General features: G+C 36.4%; 1 protein-coding gene across 2 annotated transcripts in view; it reads left to right on the top strand.

Moving 5' to 3' along the window:
• The window catches only part of sntg1 (syntrophin, gamma 1), a 59,601-nt gene that overhangs the window by 11,581 nt on the left and 24,747 nt on the right, over nucleotides 1–23,273 (top strand). The window contains exons 2-10 of one of the 2 annotated variants that reach the window (XM_065258612.2): nucleotides 2,367–2,515; nucleotides 12,284–12,333; nucleotides 16,297–16,431; nucleotides 19,202–19,258; nucleotides 19,346–19,403; nucleotides 19,495–19,538; nucleotides 22,128–22,169; nucleotides 22,334–22,436; nucleotides 22,529–22,611. In XM_065258612.2, the coding sequence (XP_065114684.1) occupies nucleotides 12,307–12,333; nucleotides 16,297–16,431; nucleotides 19,202–19,258; nucleotides 19,346–19,403; nucleotides 19,495–19,538; nucleotides 22,128–22,169; nucleotides 22,334–22,436; nucleotides 22,529–22,611 (549 nt within the window). In that variant the 5' untranslated portion in view covers nucleotides 2,367–2,515; nucleotides 12,284–12,306. Of the gene's footprint in view, nucleotides 1–2,363; nucleotides 2,516–12,283; nucleotides 12,334–16,296; nucleotides 16,432–19,201; nucleotides 19,259–19,345; nucleotides 19,404–19,494; nucleotides 19,539–22,127; nucleotides 22,170–22,333; nucleotides 22,437–22,528; nucleotides 22,612–23,273 lie in introns of both variants that reach the window. The other variant, XM_065258613.2, reaches the window with a different exon arrangement.

Here is a 23,273-nt window from a genome sequence, read left to right as displayed (position 1 = left end):
AATGTGTGAAGTAGAGCTCGCGAGTGAAAAGAGATCACACAATGGACTCGTGGGTGAATCGCCTGAGGATGGGAAATCACTTTGCATTATGTTATGCTGAAATAAACCTTTATAACCTTCAAGTTTGCAGAGTTGAGGCGGTGGGCAATGTACAAAACATACGTCTTGATATTTTTTTTAGGGTTATATCCAGAACTACTTAACTGGAATGGTTGCAGATATAATAACATAATGCTAATGCCATTGCTACAGATTATGCTCTAAACAAGCAAATTGTTTAGGAACAAATGAGTCAGAATGAATCATTGAGAGTCAGGAACTTGTTCAGGAACAATGCCGGTTGCATTGTTTTGAGGCATTTTCTTTCGAGCGTATTGACGATATGCTTTGTGTCTTCGAAATAGCGTCTTTCAAAGAATAAGGACGAAAATGACTACGGCTTACAATGAAGCCAGATTTAAATTGCTTGAAATTGTTTTGCTCTCAGTGTTGGCAAATACCCAGCAAAACCAATTACTGGGGTTCAATATTTCTTTTCAAAATCCAGAAGATAAAATGGCTAAACAATGGGACAGTTAGAAGATGGAGGCTGTTTTACACAGTAACAATGCATTGTTACCTGTTGTTAAGTCTTGTTTAAAATTGGTAAATGTGCAGATAAACGCAGCAATCCTACAGCATTCAACTTTTGCATGATGCCATACATAAAATAACCAAACTTATTTCTTTCTTTAGGGGAATTTAGAGGAATCTTTTTATTAAATGGCATTCGTGATATGTGACCATGGACCACCAAACTAGTCATAAGGATCAATTATTTGACATTGAGATTTATACATAATCTGAAAGCTGAATAAATAAGCTTTCATTGATGTATGGTTTGTAAGGGTTGGACACAATTTAGCCAAGAGATACTACTATTTGAAAATCGCATTTAAAGTTGTCTCAATGAAGTCCTTAGTAACACATATTAATAATGATAAATACATTTCCGATATATTTATGGTAGGAAATTTACAAATATCTTCATGGAAGGTGGCAGGGGGAAAATCGATCATTTTGACACATACAATGTATTTTTAGCTATTGCTACAAATACACTCACCTAAAGGATTATTAGGAACACCTGTTCAGTTTCTCATTAATGCAATTATATTATCAACCAATCACATGGCAGTTGCTTCAATGCATTTAAGGGGTGTGGTCCTGGCCAAGACAATCTCCTGAACTCCAAACTGAATGTCAGAATGGGAAAGAAAGGTGATTTAAGCAATTTTGAGCTTGGCATGGTTGTTGGTGCCAGACAGGCCGGTCCGAGTATTTCACAATCTGCTCAGTTACTGGGATTTTCACGCACAACCATTTCTAGGGTTTACAAAGAATGGTGTGAAAAGTGAAAAACATCCAGTATGTGGCAGTCCTGTGAGCGGAAATGCCTTGTTGATGCTAGAGGTCAGAGGAGAATGGGCCGACTGATTCAAGCTGATAGAAGAGCAACTTTGACTGAAATAACCACTCATTACAACCGAGGTATGCAGCAAAGCATTTGTGAAGCCACAACACACACAACGTTGAGGCGGATGGGCTACAACAGCAGAAGACCCCACCGGGTACCACTCATCTCCACTACAAATAGGAAAAAGAGGCTACAATTTGCACAAGCTCACCAAAATTGGACAGTTGCCGTGTTACCACTGTACAGGCTGGTGGTGGTGGTGTAATGGTGTGGGGGATGTTTTCTTGGCACACTTTAGGCCCCTTAATGCCAAATCTGCATTGTTTAAATGCCACAGCATACCTGAGCATTGTTTCTGACCATGTCCATCCCTTTATGACCACCATGTACTCATCCTCTGATGGCTACTTCCAGCAGGATAATGCACTATGTCACAAATCTTGAATCATTTCAAATTGGTTTCTTGAACATGATAATGAGTTCACTGTACTAAAATGGACCCCACAGTCACCAGATCTCAACCCAATAGAGCATCTTTGGGATGTGGTGGAATGGGAGCTTCGTGCTCTGGATGTGAATCTCACAAATCTCCATCAACTGCAAGATGCTATCATATTAATATGGGCCAAGATTTCTAAAAAATGCTTTCAGCACCTTGTTGAATCAATGCCACGTAGAATTAAGGCAGTTGTGAAGGCCAAAGGGGGTCAAATACAGTATTAGTATGGTGTTCCTAATAATCCTTTAGGTGAGTGTATACCCGTGTGACTTATGGCTGGTTTTGTGGTCCAGAGACTCATATATTAAGTTATTATGAAATATTGCATGTATGTTCTTATTGTTAACTGGGAGTAAATATGAGGAAATATACTGTATTTTTATGTATATCAATACTACTGTTCATCAGCAGATGTGGAACGTTTGCTGGGCCTGACGGCAAAATCCAATACAGCAAAAAAGGAAGAAAAATCATCCCTCAACCAGCGTCACAAAGAAACGCCGCCGCTATCCCCATGGCTCGACCTCCTCGCTTGCTGTGTTGATGATCTTTCCCTGGAGGTAAGCCGAAAATACCCATGCCTTTACTGTAGCTGCTGTTTGACCAATTGGCTCATTTGCTGAAGAAACTGGTCTTAAAGGGACAGTTCACCCAAATATGAAAACTACCCCCATGTTCTTGCAAACTTGTATTATTATTCTCTTCTGTGAAGCAAAAATGGATATGCTGGGGTCATTTATGACCAAAAACACCTGAACCAACATCACCAAATTAGAGTGACTTAATGATGCGTAAATAATAGCACAATTTTCGCTAGGCTGATTATTTCTTTAAGAACATCTTAGCAAAATTAAATTCGCTGTCATGCGGGCCAAATACATTAGACAAGTAGTTAAATGTATTAGGCTATTTATCACATACAAATAGGAAACACTGTGTTGCACAATGTAGAAAACCTCCCTGTGCCTCTCATGAGGCTTGTGCAATGGTTCAGAGACGCCCGGCAGATGTGGTGCCTGTATGAAAATAATATTGGGGAGGAAGAAATGTCATACCGCACTGGCCTGTTAAGATGCAAATCAGATCTCATTTTCACAGAATGACAAATCGAGTGAGTCAGTGTGCAAATGTGTGCCAACCCAACGCTAGGCATGATACAGAAAGAATGCAACGCACAGAAACAACACGTAGTAAATGATGTCGTTACGATAACAACACTCAACGCTTCTATTTTTGGTCGAATGCATTACCACTGTGATGTACTGAACTCTGAAATACAAATGAATGGCCTTTTGATTGACAGCATTTTTTTTAAATACAACAGTACTGTAACATTTAGTACGGGTGCATCACATGCGTCACTGTGTACTGGTGATGTGTTCGTGGGTGAGTCTGCCCCCATAACTGTAATGCAAAATATATTTAGTGGTTTTAACCCATGGTTGGATCAAATATGGACAAACCCAACTATTGAGTTATAAATAAGCCTATGCTGGGTTGTTGTTACCTCAAAAATGTTTACATCTCATTTAAATAAACAGTATAATTATGTAATTTAATGCACTGCTTTAGAAACTTATGCATCACTTAAAGTCTGATATTAAATGTGTTCTCAGTTTGTTTCACCACAGAAAATTTTTTTTAACCACCCAGCCAAATTTAAATGATAAAAAACATCCTTGTATAACTCATTCCCCGCCACCATTTTTTTTAAAGTTGCCAGCCAGCATTTTTTCGTGATTTTCAAGAAAGTTTTACAAAATGCTTTCCAGGACAAAAAAATTCTATAACTATATAAACATACAATTTAGGCATGCACCGATATGGAAATTTTGGGCGATACCGATAACTCTTTATATTTGGGGGCCGATAACCGATATATATATAGGCCGATAAATATTCATATTAATTTCACAATGAAAAACTCCCAGACCGCGGACATCTTGTCTTTGCGCTAGACTAGCATACTCTTCTTAAGCCCGCAACACGTGTCATCTTCGTGCTATGTCACAGAAATCACCAATCAAAAATCCACATGGCCAGCAATGAGCAAGTGAAGTGGTTCAACAAACCGAAATAATCCATATTTTATCGGCTTTCATTTATCGGCCTAATTTTGCTATCAGACCAATAACTGATAATATTAAAAATAAGCAGTTATCGGCAGATAACGATATGCCGGCCGATATATCGTGCATCCCTAATACAATTATATCAAATAAAGGAGAAAAGATCCTCTGCTTTCAAACAAACAAACAAAACAGGAAAAAAGTTTCATGCTATTTTCATTTGTTCTTTTTTTAAATATGGGTAGGTTTCTTCAAAAATACCCAATTCTGAGCAAAAAGCTGAAATAATTGCATTTTGGTAAAGTTTCAGATTCAGAACGATTATCTAAACATACACGGAATTAATAATTTGTCAAATTTGTCGTCTTCAGTTTTTATACATTGGGTAGGAGCGCCATCTAGTGGATAATTGACTGATTACCATAAAAACTTGTCAGGAAAGCGTCATTGGCAGGGAAATATTTTCTCTTAATTGACTATATTGAGATAACTCGTCAATGGCAGGGAACGAGTTAATAAAATATGTGATCAAATTCTTGGAAAAACAGGCAGAATTCTTTGCTCATAAACGCTGGGGGAGTGTCCGTTCTTGAAAAAAGCTACCGTCTGTCTTATCTTTAAAATACTGCTACAACCTGAATGGATGCTCATGCTCACGATTGTGTTAGGGGCGGCTCCAGTGCGTCATCGAGCCCTGCCCCACCTTTTACCCCGTCCAAATAATCTTGAACAGAAAAATTTGACGGTGTAACTTCACAATTTAGAGCTACATAGCTTACAGTCTTTGTAATTAATTTAGCTAAACATTTCTAATGTGTTGAGAAACAATTCTCGGAATATACTTTACATAGACAGTAAATGAGTGTGACTTTCATACGCAAAAATATCTTAATACTATTGAAAACCAGCTTTAGTGTTTAATGCAATTTTTTCTTATTTTGTTATTCCTTTTTTTTGGTTGAAAGTTATGTATGGGTGATTCTCACCAAATCCAGATTTGGAAGGTGTCCAGCATCAGAATTTTTAAAAAGCCCTTGGAGCCAATTTTTTTTTGCACATATAAGATTAAGGTCTGAACTTACTATAACCATTATTTTTAGCTGATTTAAAAAATATTTCCTAAATAATTATTTAAATTTTTTAGATTATCATTATCAAAAATTATCATTACCGCAACATGAAATTACATTTAATATATACATTTACAAACTCATGTTTCGGTAATGAGAACTAAAAAGTTGTCTAGGTAGTATGACAAACAAAATTTTAACTTTTATCTGGAGAGAAAAATAAGAACTGCTTACCTGGTAGCCATCTTGAGTGTCACAGTCAATTATGTCCCTTCCAACAATTTTTTTTGAAAATTTTAGTTCCTTGAGGGCTTAAACAATGATTGAAAATTGTTGCGGAAGATCAGAAAATTGGTCTTGGACACATTTATATTACTCATTATTATCTCTACATTTACCAATGATCACCAAATACCACATGTTTCTTTACTGTAAATGTTTATAGTATAACATGCACTGAAGCTTTTTATTTTTTTAGATTTTTTATTATAAATATTTCCATGTCAAAGAACCCAAATCCAGTCATGTACACGTTGTGGTAATGAAATTTTCCCATTAAATGTGGAAAAAAAAAACAAAATTGGTTTGTATGATATCATTTGAAATCATGTGCGAAATAGTACATGAAGAGATGTTTGTAACTGTATGCTTCTTATTTTGATACTCTTACTTTGCCTTTAATTTTTTTTATCAAAATGTTTCATGACACCTAATAAGTCTAATTTCGCGAGAATTACCCGTTTAAATATTGTTTGTTTTACATTTGTTTTAATTTTAAGGTGACCAGAGGTTTCATATTACCATTCCAATTTTACCCTTGAAAACAGGCTTTAGGTCTTTTCGGGCATTGTTTTTCTAATTCTGTTCTTTCTTTTCTTTTCGTTTTTTTGAAATATGACCATGACATGTTTTTTGGACATTTGTTTTACCTTCAGGGCACCAGACGTTTCATATTAGTTTACTAACCAATTCAAATCTAATTTCTTTGCATGGAGGTTTGTGATGACTTTGTCGTTCGATGTAGCATTATGTTGGTTTGGTAGGTTATATAGCCGATGTGTTTCTTAATGACAGCCTTAGGTGACTATAAAAGCAAATTCAACCTTCATCATGTCAATAAAACATAATAGGATATTTTTTTAATGTCCCACATTCTGATAAAATATCAAACGTCTTTTTGTGTTGGCATGCCATTGATAGATGATAATGATCATTGAGTCACATCATAAGAAAGATTTCATTAGACTTATTGTCTATTTCTTAGTCTGTATAAAGGAAGCTTTAGATGGCACCCATGTGGAAAGACCTTTGGTTAGAGATGTGATTAGGGAACATTGGTTCATACAGCATCTATGAATTATTCATCTAGATGCTGTCTGGAAGCCTGGTGTCTTTTGTAGCTGGAATTTATCTGTGGTAGAAGTTCTGAGTAATCTGTGATGTTTTTTTCCAGCTCTGAGGTGTACAGAGGAATGTATCTCATTTGACAGATGGGACTCGAGAGCTGTTCGCCATTGTCCCTTAAGAGTCACACATCCCTTCACTTATGAGCCCCAAATTGCTGTTACCTTCTAAGTGCACTTCACCGAAGGAAAGGTTCATCATTGAGACGGCTTTGTATATAATAGGACATTTGAAATTTAAGGGCTCGCCAATATATCTCTGTAATAAAGGTGCTTTTCGCTTACCTAAGAATTTTCTGACATCTTATCATTCAAGCACTCTCAGATAAAAAAAAACGCTGATTAAAGTGGCCAAAAAAATTTGCCGTTGTGTATGAAATAGCCACAATATGTGGAGAGAAGTGCCAGACAGAGCTGTAACCTCTCCAAATTTTAACAAACACTTTTAGAAATATAGATGCTCAAAAGATGCTGAAGGTTTTTGATATAACAATACAGCCCGAGAGTAGTGCAGAGTAGCAGAGCAAAGCACAATGCACATACAGAAAATTACTCTGCAATAAATGCAATTTTATGTTTCAAACAGAGATGGCGATAGAGAGGCAAACGTTACGGAATGCAGCTTTAAAGTCGTCATGAAACGTAAGTAATGATTACCGTAAATCCTCTAATATAGGCCCGGGCCTTTATTTTACTCAAGCACATCGCGACCCAGGCCTTTATTGGTAGGAGGCCAGAATTAGAGACAGGCCTTTATTTCTATTTGAGCAAAACGGACTACCAGTAAAAATTATTAGAGGATTTACGGTATCTTATTTTCCCTGTCGTGTCGTATATCCGAGTGAAACTGCTTCTGAAAAGAGAAAAAGGTAGGACGGCACTTGATTTTGTCCAACGAGAACTGATTGAATTGTTGTAAGTTGGGTCATGTTGCTAATTGCTAATCGTTGCGATTTTTTTCGCCGGCCTCGCCCTTGCGACATTCTGTGTGACCGGAAGTAAAGGTCCCGTACACACTGCATATTAATTCGGTTGTCACTTCCCCTTTTAATACAGAGGGCTCTATCTTGCACCCATCGCAATTGACTTTGTCAGTGACGCATGTATCATTCGTATTTTGCCCCGGCGCACAGCGGGGTTTTTCCCTCCACAGATGCACGTCAGCAAACTAGGGAATGAACTTGCGCTCCCTGGGCGGTTCAGCGCAAAGAGGAGGCGTGTTGCGGCGCAAACCATCTCTTATGCTATTTTGCAGTTTCAAAAAACAATTGCGCTACTAACAAAAAAAAACTAGTCTAAAGTCAGTGGCGCGTTGCGCGTGGTTCATTATGCTATTTTAAGGGTGCATGCTTGACCATAATGTATAGCGTGCACAACGCGCATACACTTTGCTTATCTAATCTACACAGATGCAACAGTTATTTTTGCAAATCATAAATTGTTACACTTAAAAATATTAATACACGAGATAAGGGGAATCATAGTGGTGAGCATTGTGGTGATAGTTTTTATTTATTCTCATGCAAATAACGATTAAAATATTTTCATAACTTTGTTGTGTGGCTGTATTACGTTTATTTTATGTAAATAATAGTTAAAATGTTTTCATAAGAAACCTTAATGTATATGAACTTGATTTGTAAGAGTACTTTGGGGTTGGACCTTGCTTGCGTTTCTTGGGTCCGATTTCAAAGCCCCCAAACCCTTTCAGCGGTGAGGGTGGACGCAGCGATGTCCTCTGCTGGCGTCAAGTCCTGAGGCAGATCCACCTCCCGTTACACGGCGTGCCCGATTTATGATGGCAAGCGTGGGATTCCCCCGTACAAGGACGTCGGTCTCCTCGGCTGTGAACCGCTCCTGGCGTGCGCCTGGTAAATCCGTCATAATAATAGCAACCCGCCATGGAACTTGCGCCCTTGCGTTTAAAGGGAATGTTGCTAGCGTTCTGATTGGTTTATTTGACGTTACGCCCAAACCACACCTATGAATAATGAACCTACTTCAGACCTACCCCTTATTGATTTGCGCCCGCCGCAAGAGTTATTTCTCACGCCGGGAAAATAGCAACAGCGCCCAAGATCCGCCCACAAACTCACTTGCGCGTTGCGCTTCGCACTTGCGTTTCAGATCGTTAAAATAGAGCCCTTAATCCTGTTCTGTACATACAAAGTTCAGTAATTTACGGGACTGACAACCGCATTCTACTAACAACTAGTAGTTAATAAAGTGTTTAAATGTGCATCATGGACATGACATGTCCCTCTTCTGAAAAAATAAATGCCTAGAAGGGGAAAAAGTCTTATGTATGCACGGTGCAGAAAATTACAGAGGCACGTGCGTTTGCTGACTAGTGTTGCCAGATCTTGCACGAAAAAACAGTGAACAAGAAAAATCCAATAATAAACCGAAATAAATCCAAATGCTTTACCTCAAAGATCTTAATTTTGGGACCGGCACCTTCACACTTTAATAACACCAAAAACTTGATCGCTTCATGAGCCAAAAGCCATAAACGGTTAAAGGATAATTCCGGTATTTAACACTTTGAGTCTCATTTCTGGTTTGTTTTGGATGAACTACAGTGATGGACACTGAAATTTTGACAATGGGTCGTGTCTTGAGTTTTTTTTATCCTTTAAGCACTAAAATGGTATGTGATTACAAAAAAGACGAGGACCTGGCAACACTGCAAGACAGCCTGCTGTGAAGCAGCCTCAAAAATATGTAAAATGCACAATGCCAAGACGGAAGTTTTTTGCAAAACCTAACGCTGTTAAATTATTTTGGTCAAAGCTGTGAGTGACATGCACGCGAGAAGTCGAAACGTTGCTATGGTTATCTCTGTGTCAATCATCAGATTTTCGGCAGTGAGTCTTGTTCCGTACAGACATGTAACAAACATTTAGGGGTTTTACTCCCGCATTTAAATGCAGTTGTCCCTCCTGAAAGTTTGTAGTGTGTACGAGGCCAATGAGAGGTTGTTTCGAGAAAGGGAGAATATTAGCGATTTAAGATTATGAGGGCACAGAAGCTCACAAACAGGTAATTTATAAAAAAAACACAATATTCTTAAAAAACTCTTTAATTTCAATTCCGTGACGACTTTAAAGATTGCAGTTGTCTTGTTTACATTGGATTATAACCATTCAAAATGTGATCCCCATGCCATAGACTCTTACATTTTTAACAAACATTAATGACGAGTTATCTCGTCAATATGCAATATCGCTATTATCCACCAGGTGGTGCACTTCAGGAACTTATAAAACCTGGAAGTATTGCCCCAGGGCAAACAGCTGTATGTCCATCTAAGTTTTTTAAGGATCTCTGCATCTGATCTCTATCAAACGTCCTTTACAAAAATATAATTTTTGCTTAAAGGTGATAAAAAGTAGTAAGAACTTTTGTTTGACAGCAGAAGGTCTGTTCTTACATTTAATATATTGAATGTTTATATATTTAAAGAAGAGCATTTTCTGGGAGGCATTCAACTTTTGTGAAAATCATGAAAAATGCTGGCGGGGAAAGAGTTAAGACGGTTCAAACAAGTATTTTATTCTGGGACAGACTAGGGGGGTGCAAAATCAAAATATGTGTTCGGAGTGTCATATTTGCCCGTCATGTCAAAATATGTGTTTGTTGCATCATGTGAACCATGTGCATCATACGTCACGTCAAAATACGTGCCAGCTGTAGGGATAATGATAAAAGAGATGCTCACATTCATAAAATACTCGCAATTTAACACTAAACTCTGATTACACATCTGGCAAACGTGAGTGCCTCTTTTATTATAAACCCCTTCGAAGCGTATGCACCAGACACGTATTTTGACATTACGAGCCACACACATGACGGGCTAAATACATGTTATGATGAGCTTTGGATTGTGCACCCTTCGAAAAAGAAGTTGTCGGCCACCACTGAATTGGGGCTAGAATTAAGCCCTGTCCAGGAAACTGCCATTGTGTTTAAAAATGTCCCATAATTTTGTTTTCATAAACATTTTTATAATGCATCACTGTTTTCTTTATTTATTATTGTGGTTTAAATTGTTTTGACAACATAATTTCAAAACGACAAAACCCTTCTCCTACAAAATCTGCAGCAAAACGGTGGAATAAGATTGATGAATAAATCTCAGGCAGCAAATACATTATATGAGTAAAACAAGAGTTGAAATGGGTGCGTTTATTTATGTTCCTTTGTTTTCTTTTGTGATTTAATAATTCATTTGTCAAAGGGTTAATAATGTGTTCCTTTAGTTTTGTTTTTAGTTCGAGGTGCTTTGAGAGATGAAGTCGCAGACGCTGTTACTTAATTTCCCAGTGAAATAAACAATCTTAATCATATGCTTGTGTGTTGAGCGCACCAGCAGCATTTTAAAGTTAACGACAATGTCGCTGTGTAAAACGACTTGCATTACGAATTATTGAGACATTTGTAAGGTAACACTGATTTGAACGCAGCAGGATATGCGATCTGTTTCTCATAGAAGTGAAGCACTTTTGTTAATCATAACAGTGCTGTGAAAAGGCTTGAAATGTATAAATTAATTAGAAGAACATCACAAGTATCATTGTGTACTGATGATGTGTTGCTGGATGAATCTCACAGAATCTGTCCTGGTTATATTTAACCTCCCAATCAAATTGGAAGAAAAAAGAAATTATATTTAAGCTCCATTTAGAGTTCAATAAGTTCAATAAACACATTTTAACCCCTTCAGTTCTTGTTACCGCAATGCACTTTTCATTACTGTACCCGAGAAATGTTTTTTTGGTGTAGTGTGTTTCTGCTGATTGTAAGTATTATAATACAGTTAAAACTGAATTGTGGTAATAAGAATTTAATGAGGAACATTATTGGGAATAATCAGACTTACAAAAAACCTCAAAGCGTCCAGATGCATTATAGTAATGAATTGGAAGGGGTAAGGATAGAATTAAAGTTGCAATGTGCAAGGCATTCAGTTGGTGGAAGCCCAAATTAATAAGGAGGAAATAAAAATTTTATTAGGATGATTATTCTTCAATAACTGAACTGAATGACTGTTCACTTTGGTTAATTGAGAAGTTTCTTACATCTTCACAAACTAAGAAGAATGTTGCCTGGGTTATTTAATAATATAATCCTGAGCTGTTTAAAAACAGCAGTTTGTTTGCAAATGATAAAGTTATTGCATAATGAAGCAGTCATGCAGGCTATGCATTTTTGCAAGCTGACTTTGTTTGTGGTACATGTTTAGAGACCTCCTAAATAAAGACTGATGTATTGTTGGACAATAATGCTCACTGAATTATTTAGGCGACCTCCGGGCACCTCGAAATGCCACATTTGCATTCGTATTGAGAAGTTCTTATTGGTTTTCAGTCTTGCCAGCCACATATTAGTGCATACGTTTTTTTTAGTAATGCAGAAAATAACATCACATTGCAAAATGTTTCCTCCTTGCTTTTACATATGTAGACACCACGAGTGGGTTTCTTTGTAAATACAAATTGAATCGAAAACCTTCAATTTAATTTCCGCACACGTCCGCACTTAGCGAGCTTTCACGCAAGACAAAACTGAATGTTTCCTCTGCTGTTTACAAACTAACCGTAAAAGTTGAATCTTAATTAATTTTAAATGCATTCTCATTTATCTGTAACGACTTTTGCGGTCTTGATTTATTCTGCCAAACGCACCACTTTCTCACGAGTCAATAACATCTAACTCTTGCCAATATAGTTTCTCATAATGAATGATAACGTTGTGTTTTCTTTTCACGTTTTCTCTCTAAGGGCTGTTTCCCTGACCTTAGCACATGGATTTCAAGACTTCAAATGAAGAGGTAAATATAACTTGCCGATTTTGTAAATCAATGTTGAAACACCAGCTAATAAAGTTGTGTGTGCTCGTGTAACTAGTAATAGATCTATTTTTGTAATATTGGTTAAATAAGCTGAGCAAATAGATGTTCGCAGAAGTCACTGAGAAAGAGAGGGAGAGAGAGAGAAAGAGAGGGAGAGAGAGAGAGAGAAAGAGAGAGAGAGAGAAATCAATGAAATACATGGATTTGTAGACTTTTCATGTTTTTGCTAAAACACGATTGTTATCATACACCTGCATGAGCTATTTAACAAAAAAATACATTTGTGGTCTCTGAAATATTCTTAATATACAGAAGAAAATAGTGACTTGTAACCAGTGGTGGGTAAGTTACTCCAAAAAAGTAATTAATTTTTAGTTACTAATAACATCTTCAATCATGTAATTAGATTACTGTACAAATTACTCTCTCCAAAAAGTATTTAACTACTTATTACTAATTACTTTCTAAAAGTCCAGTTCTCACTATTAACCAACTATTAACTACTTTTGCCTCAATATAGTCATAATTACTGCTTATTAATACTTAGTAAAGTATTTGTTAAGTTTAAGTATTGGTAGGGATTGGGTAGGATTAATGATGTAAAATAAGGTTTTGGAAAATGAGGCATTAATATGTGCTTTTTAAGTCTTAATAAACAGCCAATAACGCAGTAATATTAATGCTAATAACCAACCAGTTAATAGTGAGAATTGTAACGTACACTAGAGTGTTACCATAATTCTTATTAACTCTTAATTAATTCTATTTAAAGTGAGAAGGACACATAAAAACATCAATTTTAAAGGAAAACACCACCTTTTTTAGTATTTTACTATGTTCTTACCTTAACTTTACAAATTAATACATACCTATCTTTTTACATCTTAATACATACCTATGCGTGCACTTAATCTTTGTACAGCGCGTCGTGAATGTGTTAGCATTTAGCCTAGCTCCATTCATTCCTTAGCATCCAAACAGGGATGAATTTAGAAGCGGATAAAAAATGAGAACTTTATTGTATGGCGGAAGAGCACTTAGTTTGCAGCACTTCGACCTCGGCACGCAGTAACATCATCACTGCTGAGCAATCCCCTCTCGCTCAAACTTCCGTCAATATTTATGCGCGCCGAGGAGGAAGTGCTACAAACTAAGCACTCTTCCGCCATACAATATAATTATAATTTTTTATCTGCTTAAAAAATCGCCACGTTTTATTTTGTGCCACCATACTTACTCGTGTAACTACTCATGTAACAGTCTTTAAATAGGGAAAACATGGAAGTGTTTGGTGGCTTCTAAATTCATCCCTGTTTGGATCCTAAGGAATGAATGGGGCTAGGCTAAATGCTAACACATTCACAACACACTGTACAAAGATTAAGTGCATGCGTTAAAAAAAGATAAGTATGTATTAATTCGTCTAGGTTGAGATAAGAACATAGTAAAATATTGAAAAACGGTGGTGTTTTCCTTTAACCTTAGACTTTAAATTTTGATGTTAAATCCACTATTGTATTATATATAGTTGTTACACAGTATTTACTTCAATTACATCAGAAGTAATTGTAATTAAATTACTGGAAAATAAGAGTAATCCCTTACTTTACTTTTTTAATTAAAACGAAATTAAAGGGGACAGAGAATGAAAAACCATTTTTACCTTGTCTTTTTTGAATAACGGTAGGCTACCCGCATTCACAAACAATCAAAAAGTGCTAGACATGCTAACATCTCAGTCTCATAGAAATTCCTCTTTTAGAAATGTCAGCCAGAAAACAGCCCAATCTGAAAAACTGATGCTTATGACATCACAGGCATCTCACTGCACCCTCCACTTTAAAATAATTGGCTACATTTTTTGAGTGGCAGCAAAGTCAGCCAATCAGTAATGAGATTGCAAGTTAAGCCAGTAGGGGGAGCCAAATAGGTGCAAAACCACTTGTTTAAAATCCCCCACCCTAATAGAGCTATCTGAGAGAGGTTTTTAAGAAGCTTTTAAGGCATTACAGACCCAAACAAAAAAATTTTGTCTACATGTCACATCACAGAACAAGGATAAATACCCCGTTCAATCACTCTATGTCACCTTTAAATGACAGTAACTAATTACTTAGGAACCAATTACACCCAACACTGCTTGTAACTAAATCCAGCACTAGATTATGTTGATTTTGTGACGCATTCCTATAGCTCAAATGGAGGAGCATTGCATTAGCAGCACAAGGTCATGGGATCACAAATACTGATAGAAATGTATAGCTTGAATGCACTTGAAGTCGCTTTAGATAAAACTATCTGCCAAATGCATAAATGTAAATGTACTATGAATGTCAAAACCACAAGTTGGGCTCAGAAATGAGGACAAGGGATGCAGCTTATGTGTAGAAGATTAATGGTTTCTTTGAGGAAGATAAGTCTTGTTTATATAGACAGAGATGTTCCAATCTGTTTGTCAAGTAATTTGCTTTTTAAACATGATGTGCAAGACAATTTTTCAACACCTTGACTCCTCTCTTTGAATCATCTTCATACACTTATATCCAACAACCAAATTACTGAAGTGGGCTGCTTTGATGGTTTGTGGGTATTTTAACTTTGCCAAATTAGTAGTATGATTAACAGTCATATTAACCTGCACACTTTCAGTCTCTTATAGGCCGTTTCAGCGGTCACAACATAAACAAGCCGCTGTCGCGGTCCGCACGCAACTTCCGGTAAACTCCGCTAAGAATAAATAACAACAAAGTTCTTTAAACGTAGTGTATTTATATAACAAGCAAAACAACAACACGTAGATTACCTAGGAAACCAAAACATTTGTTATTTTCGACGAGGCATTTGTTTAAGAGATCAGTTTAGCAACTACTCAGACAATTAAAAAAACGAAACCGGAAGTAAGGTTCGGATCCAGACGTGTATCACGTGAGTCCGATGAAACCGTCTATACAGAAAAACATGTATGATAATTGTACGTATAGAATGTCATGACTGTGAATCTCTAAATATGGCTGACACATGTTATCGCCATGGCAACAGAGTCAAGCATCAGGGCTGCCTGTGTACCAAGTTAAGAAATATATTTCATTCTAGTGTAAGGACTGACTTTAAGACTGTAGCAGATACCACACTAAACCATAAATCCATGCAATGTCATTTTCAAATATATTTTAGGGTGATAGTTCACCCAAAAATTAAACCCCATCATCATTCACTTATCCTCATGTTGCACTAAACCGGTATGCGTTTCTTTATTCTGCTAAAGATATTTTTAATAAATGATGGTAAGCATATAGTTGACGGTACCCATTGACTTCCGTTGTATTTGTTTTACCAACTGTTTGGTTACCAAAATATCTTCTTTTGTGTTCAACAGAATAAAGAAACTCATACAGATTTAAAACAACGTGAGGTTGAGTAAAGAATGGCAGATTTTTGGATCTATTACTTTAATATGTGTCTACTGTTATTGTTAGTTTGAGTGGTAAATTCAGGCTAAAAGATGGATCCAAAATGCCATATTTAATACCCTGACAGGCTGTCTTTCATGTTAAAATACATCTGAAGGCATCTGGACCCGACTATCCATTTGTTAAATATGTTTGTCACTCATTACGACAGCGCCAATGTGAAGATGTTTAATCCTTTGTCAGATAACTGATGAGGCTATTTGGAAGAGTAGCAAAACGCCTCCAACAAATGGATAAGCAACACCAGATGGTGCAGAATTAAAAAATTTTACTGATATCTCACAACAACCTGAAAGGCTTGAAGCCTTCAGCTGTATATCTGCCAGGCAAAGACTGACACAGCAATTTCCAAATGAAAACATCAGCCCTGAAACAATGCCCGGCTATTTATCACACAATCAATTTCACGGCTAATAAACTTCACGGTGTCAAGCGGGGATTACAGACGTCTGCGTGTTTTTGGCTCTTTCAGACGAAGACTGGGACTTACTTGCTGCAAGATGGTAATGAGGAACCTTTCAATATCCGTTTGCACCTGGCCAAAGATATTCTGACCATTCAAGAGCAAGACGTCATCTGTGTTTCTGGAGAACCCTTCTACTCAAGTGTGAGTTTAAACAATGCATATACAATGCATCAGGTTGTGTTGAGTTTGTGCTAATATATGTATAGTGTATTTGTTCACGTAGATACGTTATATATTAATGAACATCATCCGTAGATAAATGTCAAGTTAAATGTATTTATATAGCGCTTTTTTACAGGGAAAATTATTACATGTAAAGTATTTAGCACAGAATATATAGTGTTATTGCAAATTTTATTGATTTCATGATGCGCACATTTTTTGACATGACGAGCCACACACATGATTGGCTAAATGCATGTTTGACAAGCTTCACATTGTGCACCGCCGAAAAAGAAGCCAATGACGAGTTTTTATGGCAATGCATATTTTCGCTATTATCCACTAGGTGGCACTCTTAGCCAACATATAAAACTACTGAAGCGTCCACTGATCCAAAAACTGTAAAAACTTTTGGGGCCCCTTTATACACCAGGCGCAATGCAGCGCAAAGCGCGACGCAAGTGTCTTTTGCTAGTTTTAACTAAGCGCAATTATCATTTTCATGTTTAGTGTCACGTTGTTTAAATAGCAAATGCATTTGCGCCCATGGGCATTCTGGTCTGAAAACGAGGTGTGTTCAGGTGCATTTTTGGTGCGTTGCTATTTTAAGGCAACTTAAATAGACTAAGCCATTGACCAACTAAAACCTGGTCTAAAGTCTATGGCGCAATAGTGTTTTTGTTATTTAATGAGTGCATTAGAAATATGCACTTAAAATGGGACGACAACGCTGGTTTGCTTATCACACACATGGATGCGTAGCAGCGCAAAAAGCTTTTTATTATGAAAAATGAAAGGATTAAAATGAAAAAGATTATTATTGAGTCTCTTTAAACAAATGCATCTGTTTTTAAATGTTTTTTTTTAATGCTACCCCACGGATTTATTGTATATGATGACTCTGTGGATATGGTAAGATGAGAACCTTAAAAAAATCCATGGCGCTGTTCGAGTGCTGAAACAGCATGTTTTGCATATTTGCAAATTATTTTATGAGATTACAATGATTATGTAGGATATCAATACATTTGCAGCAATTAAAAGCCTGTTATTTTAACTTTCATGACTAAACGAACGCCTTTAAAAGGTTTTTCAGTTTTACAAATTCCGCTTTCTAAATAGGAATTAAACATGGTGCCAGGCGCAACTGGCTTTTAAGGGAGATGAGAGCTGAGACTCTTTTTGGTATATTGCACATTACGCCCAAAACTCATTACGAAAATACGAACAACAATTTTAGGCTGTGCGCTTGGCGCATAAACCATTTTTCCTGTCGCTAAATTAGCAGAAGTGGAATCGAACATGGCCGTTTAGGCCGTGTGCTTTAGACAATGCGCTTCGATCGTTAAAATAGGGCCCTTGATCATCTTTCTGAATCTGATATCTAACAAAAATCTCTGCAATTATCTCAGCTTTTTGTTCAAAATTTTATATTTTTGAAGAAACCTAACCATATTTGAGAGGTGAACAAATGAAGATAGGATTTTTTTTGAAAGCATAGGTTTTGTTCTTTTGATCTTATATATTGTATGTTTATATATTTAAAGAAGAACATTTTCTGAAAGACTTCATGCAAAATCATGCAAAAATTCTGGTGCTAAAAACGCTGGCGGTGAAAGAGTTAAACTAGACATGCCTTTTCATTTTACGTGAAAATGACCCTTCAAAGATGAAAAATGTATATAGAGCAGGAGCTTTAAAATACAGCAATAAGGCCCAAGAAGCAGTGGGTTACCAGTGCATTTTATAACAGCTAATGGGCGTTCGCGTCGTGCCTAAAACCCCCTTAGCTGTTATAAAATGCACAGTAACCCCACTGCTTTGCGGGGCTTATTGCTTTTATAAAACTTCCTTAAATTTACAAATCCTTGGTAACTTTTAGGATAATCGTCAGTACACAACGCCGTTTTTTTTTATTTTTTATATTTTATTACAAATATCTTGCGTATTGTGGCTTCAAGCTAAGCTAAATAAAGCAGTCTCCCAGTAGCTGTAATGTAATTGTTTATGCCAGGAACTACCTCTATGTCTTATAACGTTGGAGCGTCAATTAATATAAAACTTCCATGTTTGTTCCATAAATGGATGTATTTTTGAGTAAAACTGAAATGTAATTTGTTTAAAGGTAAAAACCTTTGGGGTAAGACTTAATTTTACTCATAAGTGATAGATATAGTGTGACTTTATTCATAACACCGCACAGACGTTTGTACCTCAAGGCTAAATTCTAGGAAAACTTTCTGAATTCTACTTTGATTCAGTCGAAATTTGTTTTCTGTGAAGGTTATATTATGCCCCGAGTCATTAACTCTTCCTACAAGAGGATAAAAACTTTAGAACATTCCTGGGTACAGAATGAGTCAGCATACTGCGGATGGATTTGATTTTGAGTTATTTATTTTTGTAACTTTGATTCTCAGATATGAGAAGCGCTGTGGGCATTGATATTGCAGGCATTTGCAGCAGTATGCATCGACCGTTGTATTGCATCATTTATTATCATTACTCACAAGGTTTTGAACCAGTGTAAACAGCAGATCAGGTTGAATTTGCTGGCCCTTAATTCAATTACTAACATTGTTGGTTTTCCCTGGGGAAATTTACATGGAAAGAAAGCAATTAAGACTAATTAAGTACCTTCATGGACACGACTGGATAAAGGAAGGTAAAATACCTTCTACCTCGATATGCCAGAGACGTGCCACGCATTGCCAAGTCAAAAAGTAAGTTTTCTTTTTACTTTCTGTAGGAAAGAACGGTAACCATTCGACGACAGACCATCGGAGGATTTGGTTTGAGTATCAAGGTGAATTTACACAAATACTTTAATTCCTCAAAAGATTTGATCCGGTTCCGAGATTCTAACAACAAATCTCTGTCATTTTATTCATAGGGTGGAGCTGAACACAAAATCCCTGTTGTGATATCTAAAATATCAAAAGAACAGAAGGGTGAGCTGTTTATATTTTCTTTATTTACCCTTATTCAAATCACAAGGCTGTTTGTTGGTTTATCGTGTTTTGTCTTTGCTCTTCCTCACAGCTGAACTCTCTGGTCTTCTGTTTATTGGAGATGGCATACTTCAGGTATGTTTTTCATTGCTGTATTAGCAAATTTCAACATACAGCTGATGTTTAGGAGAGCATCTGTCCTTTAATAGATTTTTTCCCCAAATTATGCATTTGGCTTTCTTTTATATTGTTTATTTAATATTGATGTTGTAGGCACAGTCCGTACCTGCTAGAGCTCCCAGGATGTAGTTTTTCAAAATCATTGCATGAGGCATTGATTTTCTTTTCATCTTGATTATGCTGTCAAACATGAAATACTTGGAAGCATTTTGGGAATTCTCGGAAATAGACTATATGTTACGGTTTTCCCCAATGCATTTCCCCTATTGAACTCGAATCAATGTTACAGTACTAAAACAATTATCACAGCCTTCTGAACACTTCATCATTTTCCCCAAACAGATCTTTATTTTTATATTTTACACCCGTGACATGTTATAAAAAGGCATCATTGATATTGACTGGGTAACAAGAGCACAAGTGTTCCTGTAGCTCAATTCCCAGAAAGTAATAGCTGTCATTTCACCGTTTAGGTTAACTGCAGACCCAATGTAGTCCGCTATGAGAAAAACTCCCTTCTACCAAAAATCCACTACATTTTTTTGTAATTTTTGCCAAATAATTTGAGATGTATTCTAATCCATCATGTAAGCCATCGTTTGGTTTTATTTATTTATGGTTAAACGTCTATTAAAGGGATAGTTTACCCAAAAATGAAAATAATGTCATTAATGACCCTGATGTCGTTCCAAACTCCATCTTCATAACACCGTTTAAGGTGTTTTATATTTAGTCCGAGAGCTTGTTGACCTTTTCATTGAAAATCTACGTACGGTATACTGTCCATGTCCAGAAAGGTAATAAAAACATCATCAAAGTAGTCGATGTGACATCAGTAGGTCAGTTAGAATGTGTTGAAGCATCGAAAATACATTTTGATCAAAAAAAAATCTTTATACGGTATACTGTCCATGTCCAGAAAGGTAAAAAAACATCATCAAAGTAGTCCATGTGACATCAGTGGGTTAGTTAGAATGTGTTGAAGCATCAAAAAAATACATTTTGGTCAAAAAAGAATAAAAATTATGATTTTATTCAGCATTGTCTTCTCTTCTGTGTCTGTTGTGAAGCGCATGCGCGAGACTAAAGTCACGTGACTGCAGTGACGCGGCTGACGTGTTATATGGTGCGCCCCAGCTGTTTTTTTTCTTTGTGCCCCAGGCTTTGTTTACAGTCTGAAGGAGACGCATGCTGTAAGTTTGAAAAAAAAAAACTTTGCAATCATGTCTGAGGATAACACGTCAGATGCAAGAAAAGACAATGCTGAATAAAATCATAATTTTTATTCTTTTTGGACCAAAATGTATTTTTTTGATGCTTCAACACATTCTAACTAACCCACTGATGTCACATGGACTACTTTGATGATGTTTTTTTTACCTTTCTGGACATGGATAGTATACCGTACCTAGATTTTCAATGAAGGGTCAACAAGCTGTCGGACTAAATATAAAACATCTTAAACTGTGTTACGAAGATGAACGGAGGTCTTACAAGTTTGGAACGACATGAAAGTGAGTCATTAATGACATTATTTTTATTTTTGGTCGACCTATTCCTTTAAATTTTCACAGGCAGTCAACATTTTGCCTTGTTTGGGCTGTGTTTGGACATTTATTAGGCTAGATTTACACTGTTAATCTTGATGCCCAATTCCGATTTTTTGCCTGTATCCACATTTTTGACGACCCGCTTACATCATCTTTTAAAAGTGACTCGTATCTGCTATCATCATAGCATTAAACTAAACACTTGACAAAAGCATTCAAGGTGGACATGCTTAGTCAGAACAGCTTAAACCACAGAGGATGTAAATGTCATGATATGCAATGGACACAGAAAAATGATTATACAAAATTATAGAGATTTATTTCTGTAACTAGACATGAAACATTACTCCACTAAGTGGATCCGGTATCCTTCGTTGCACTGCTAAGAAAAGTAATGTGATCACGGGTGGTATCCAACTGAGTTGATGTCATTTGCCAGCGTCACATTTTTAATGACGCACGACAAGTCTTGAAATGGAAATATCCGATCTGTCCGCTTACATTGCGTGCTTACATGCATGTATCCGATTAATTTTTTTCATAGTGAACACCGTACATGATGGAAAAATGTACAATTTGCTGACTTAAGATAATTGCAAAACTTTTATTTTTCCAGTATATGCATGCCCTCATGCTCTCTGCAAATGAAAAGCAACTAGGTTTGGAGAAATGTCTATACAGCGCTGGTGCATTTATTCTCAAACTTAATGAAGAACATGCTGAATTTGTTATGCAATCAAACGAGAACCGTTTTATAATTTAACAGTCTGTCGAATGGCCGTGCGAATGATTTTTAAAGTGTTGACCTTAGATTCAAGAAATGTGTGAAATTGACTGATGAGAACTGTAATATTAAAGTTCTTGGTCAATATATAAATCCTTGTAAAAGGTCATGGAGAATTAATTTGTCTTAAGCAAGTCTACTGTTGTTTTGTGTAATGATATAAGGGAATATGTTTATTTTATGCTATTCATTAATATTTATTGTCATTAGATAAACGGCATTAACGTCAGGAGCTATCGGCATGAAGAAGTGGTATGTGTCATTTATTTCGAATAATAATTCATTTTAAACAGTTTCGTGGTTTGTAAGCATTGTACCGGTTTTATCAGAGATTGTTTTAAAACCCTGAGTAATTCCATTTGAGACAAAAGCGTATTTTGATCATGTTATGTAAATCAAATGTTTGAAATATTTAGGTACAGGTCTTGCGTAATGCGGGTGAGGAAGTTACCCTGACCGTGTCGTTTCTGAAGAGGACGCCTGCGTTTCTGAAACTGCCGCTCTGTGAAGATTGTTTGTGTATGTCTGAGTTTCATTACAGTGACTGATTACTGATCAGTTTGTGCTGGAAGAGATTAATGAAGAGTCAATCAATTGTATTTTTTGTTCAGGCATACCAAGTGACCAGAGCAGTGGAACATCGTCTCCGTTGTGTGATAGTGGTCTGCATCTGAACTACCATCCTAATAATACGGTACACTTCTAAAAATATGCAGTAATAATGGGACAGTTCAAGTTAATTGGACAGAAATACAGTAATTAAGTTTTTCGTTATATATTTTGTCTGTCTATCTGTCTGCTGTTTGTCTTTTTATTTTATTTTTCTGTCTGTCTCCTCATCTGTCTGTCTGATTGTCTATTTTTTGACTGTATGTCTATCTTTCTTATTGTCTATATGTCTGTCTGTCTGTTTTTCTATATTTTTGTCTTTTCTGTCTATATTTTTTGTCTGTTTGTCTCCTTGCCTTTATGTCTGTCTGTCTATCGTTCTTGTCTGTATGTCTGTTTTTCTATTTTTTATAATCTTTTCTGTCTATATTTTTTTCTGCCTGTCTGCTTACCTGTCCATATTTTGTGTGTCTATCTATATTCTTTTCTTTTGGTTTGTTTGTCTCTTTAAAATGTGATCTGCCTGTCTTTTTGTCGGTCTGTCTGTCTGTCACTCTGTTTATATTTGTATCTGTCAATCTGTATTTTTGTCTGTCACTCTGTTTATATTTGTATCTTTCTGTCTGTCTGTCTGTCTGTCTTTTTGTTGGTTTGTCTATCACTTAGTTTATATTTTTATCTGTCCATCTGTCTTTTTGTCTGTCACTCTGTTTATATTTTTATCTGTCTGTCTGTCCGTCACTCTGT

This window comes from Paramisgurnus dabryanus, chromosome 22 (assembly GCF_030506205.2).
Source record: "Paramisgurnus dabryanus chromosome 22, PD_genome_1.1, whole genome shotgun sequence".
NCBI classification, from domain to species: domain Eukaryota; kingdom Metazoa; phylum Chordata; class Actinopteri; order Cypriniformes; family Cobitidae; genus Paramisgurnus; species Paramisgurnus dabryanus.
This window is presented reverse-complemented; position numbering and strand designations above follow the sequence as displayed.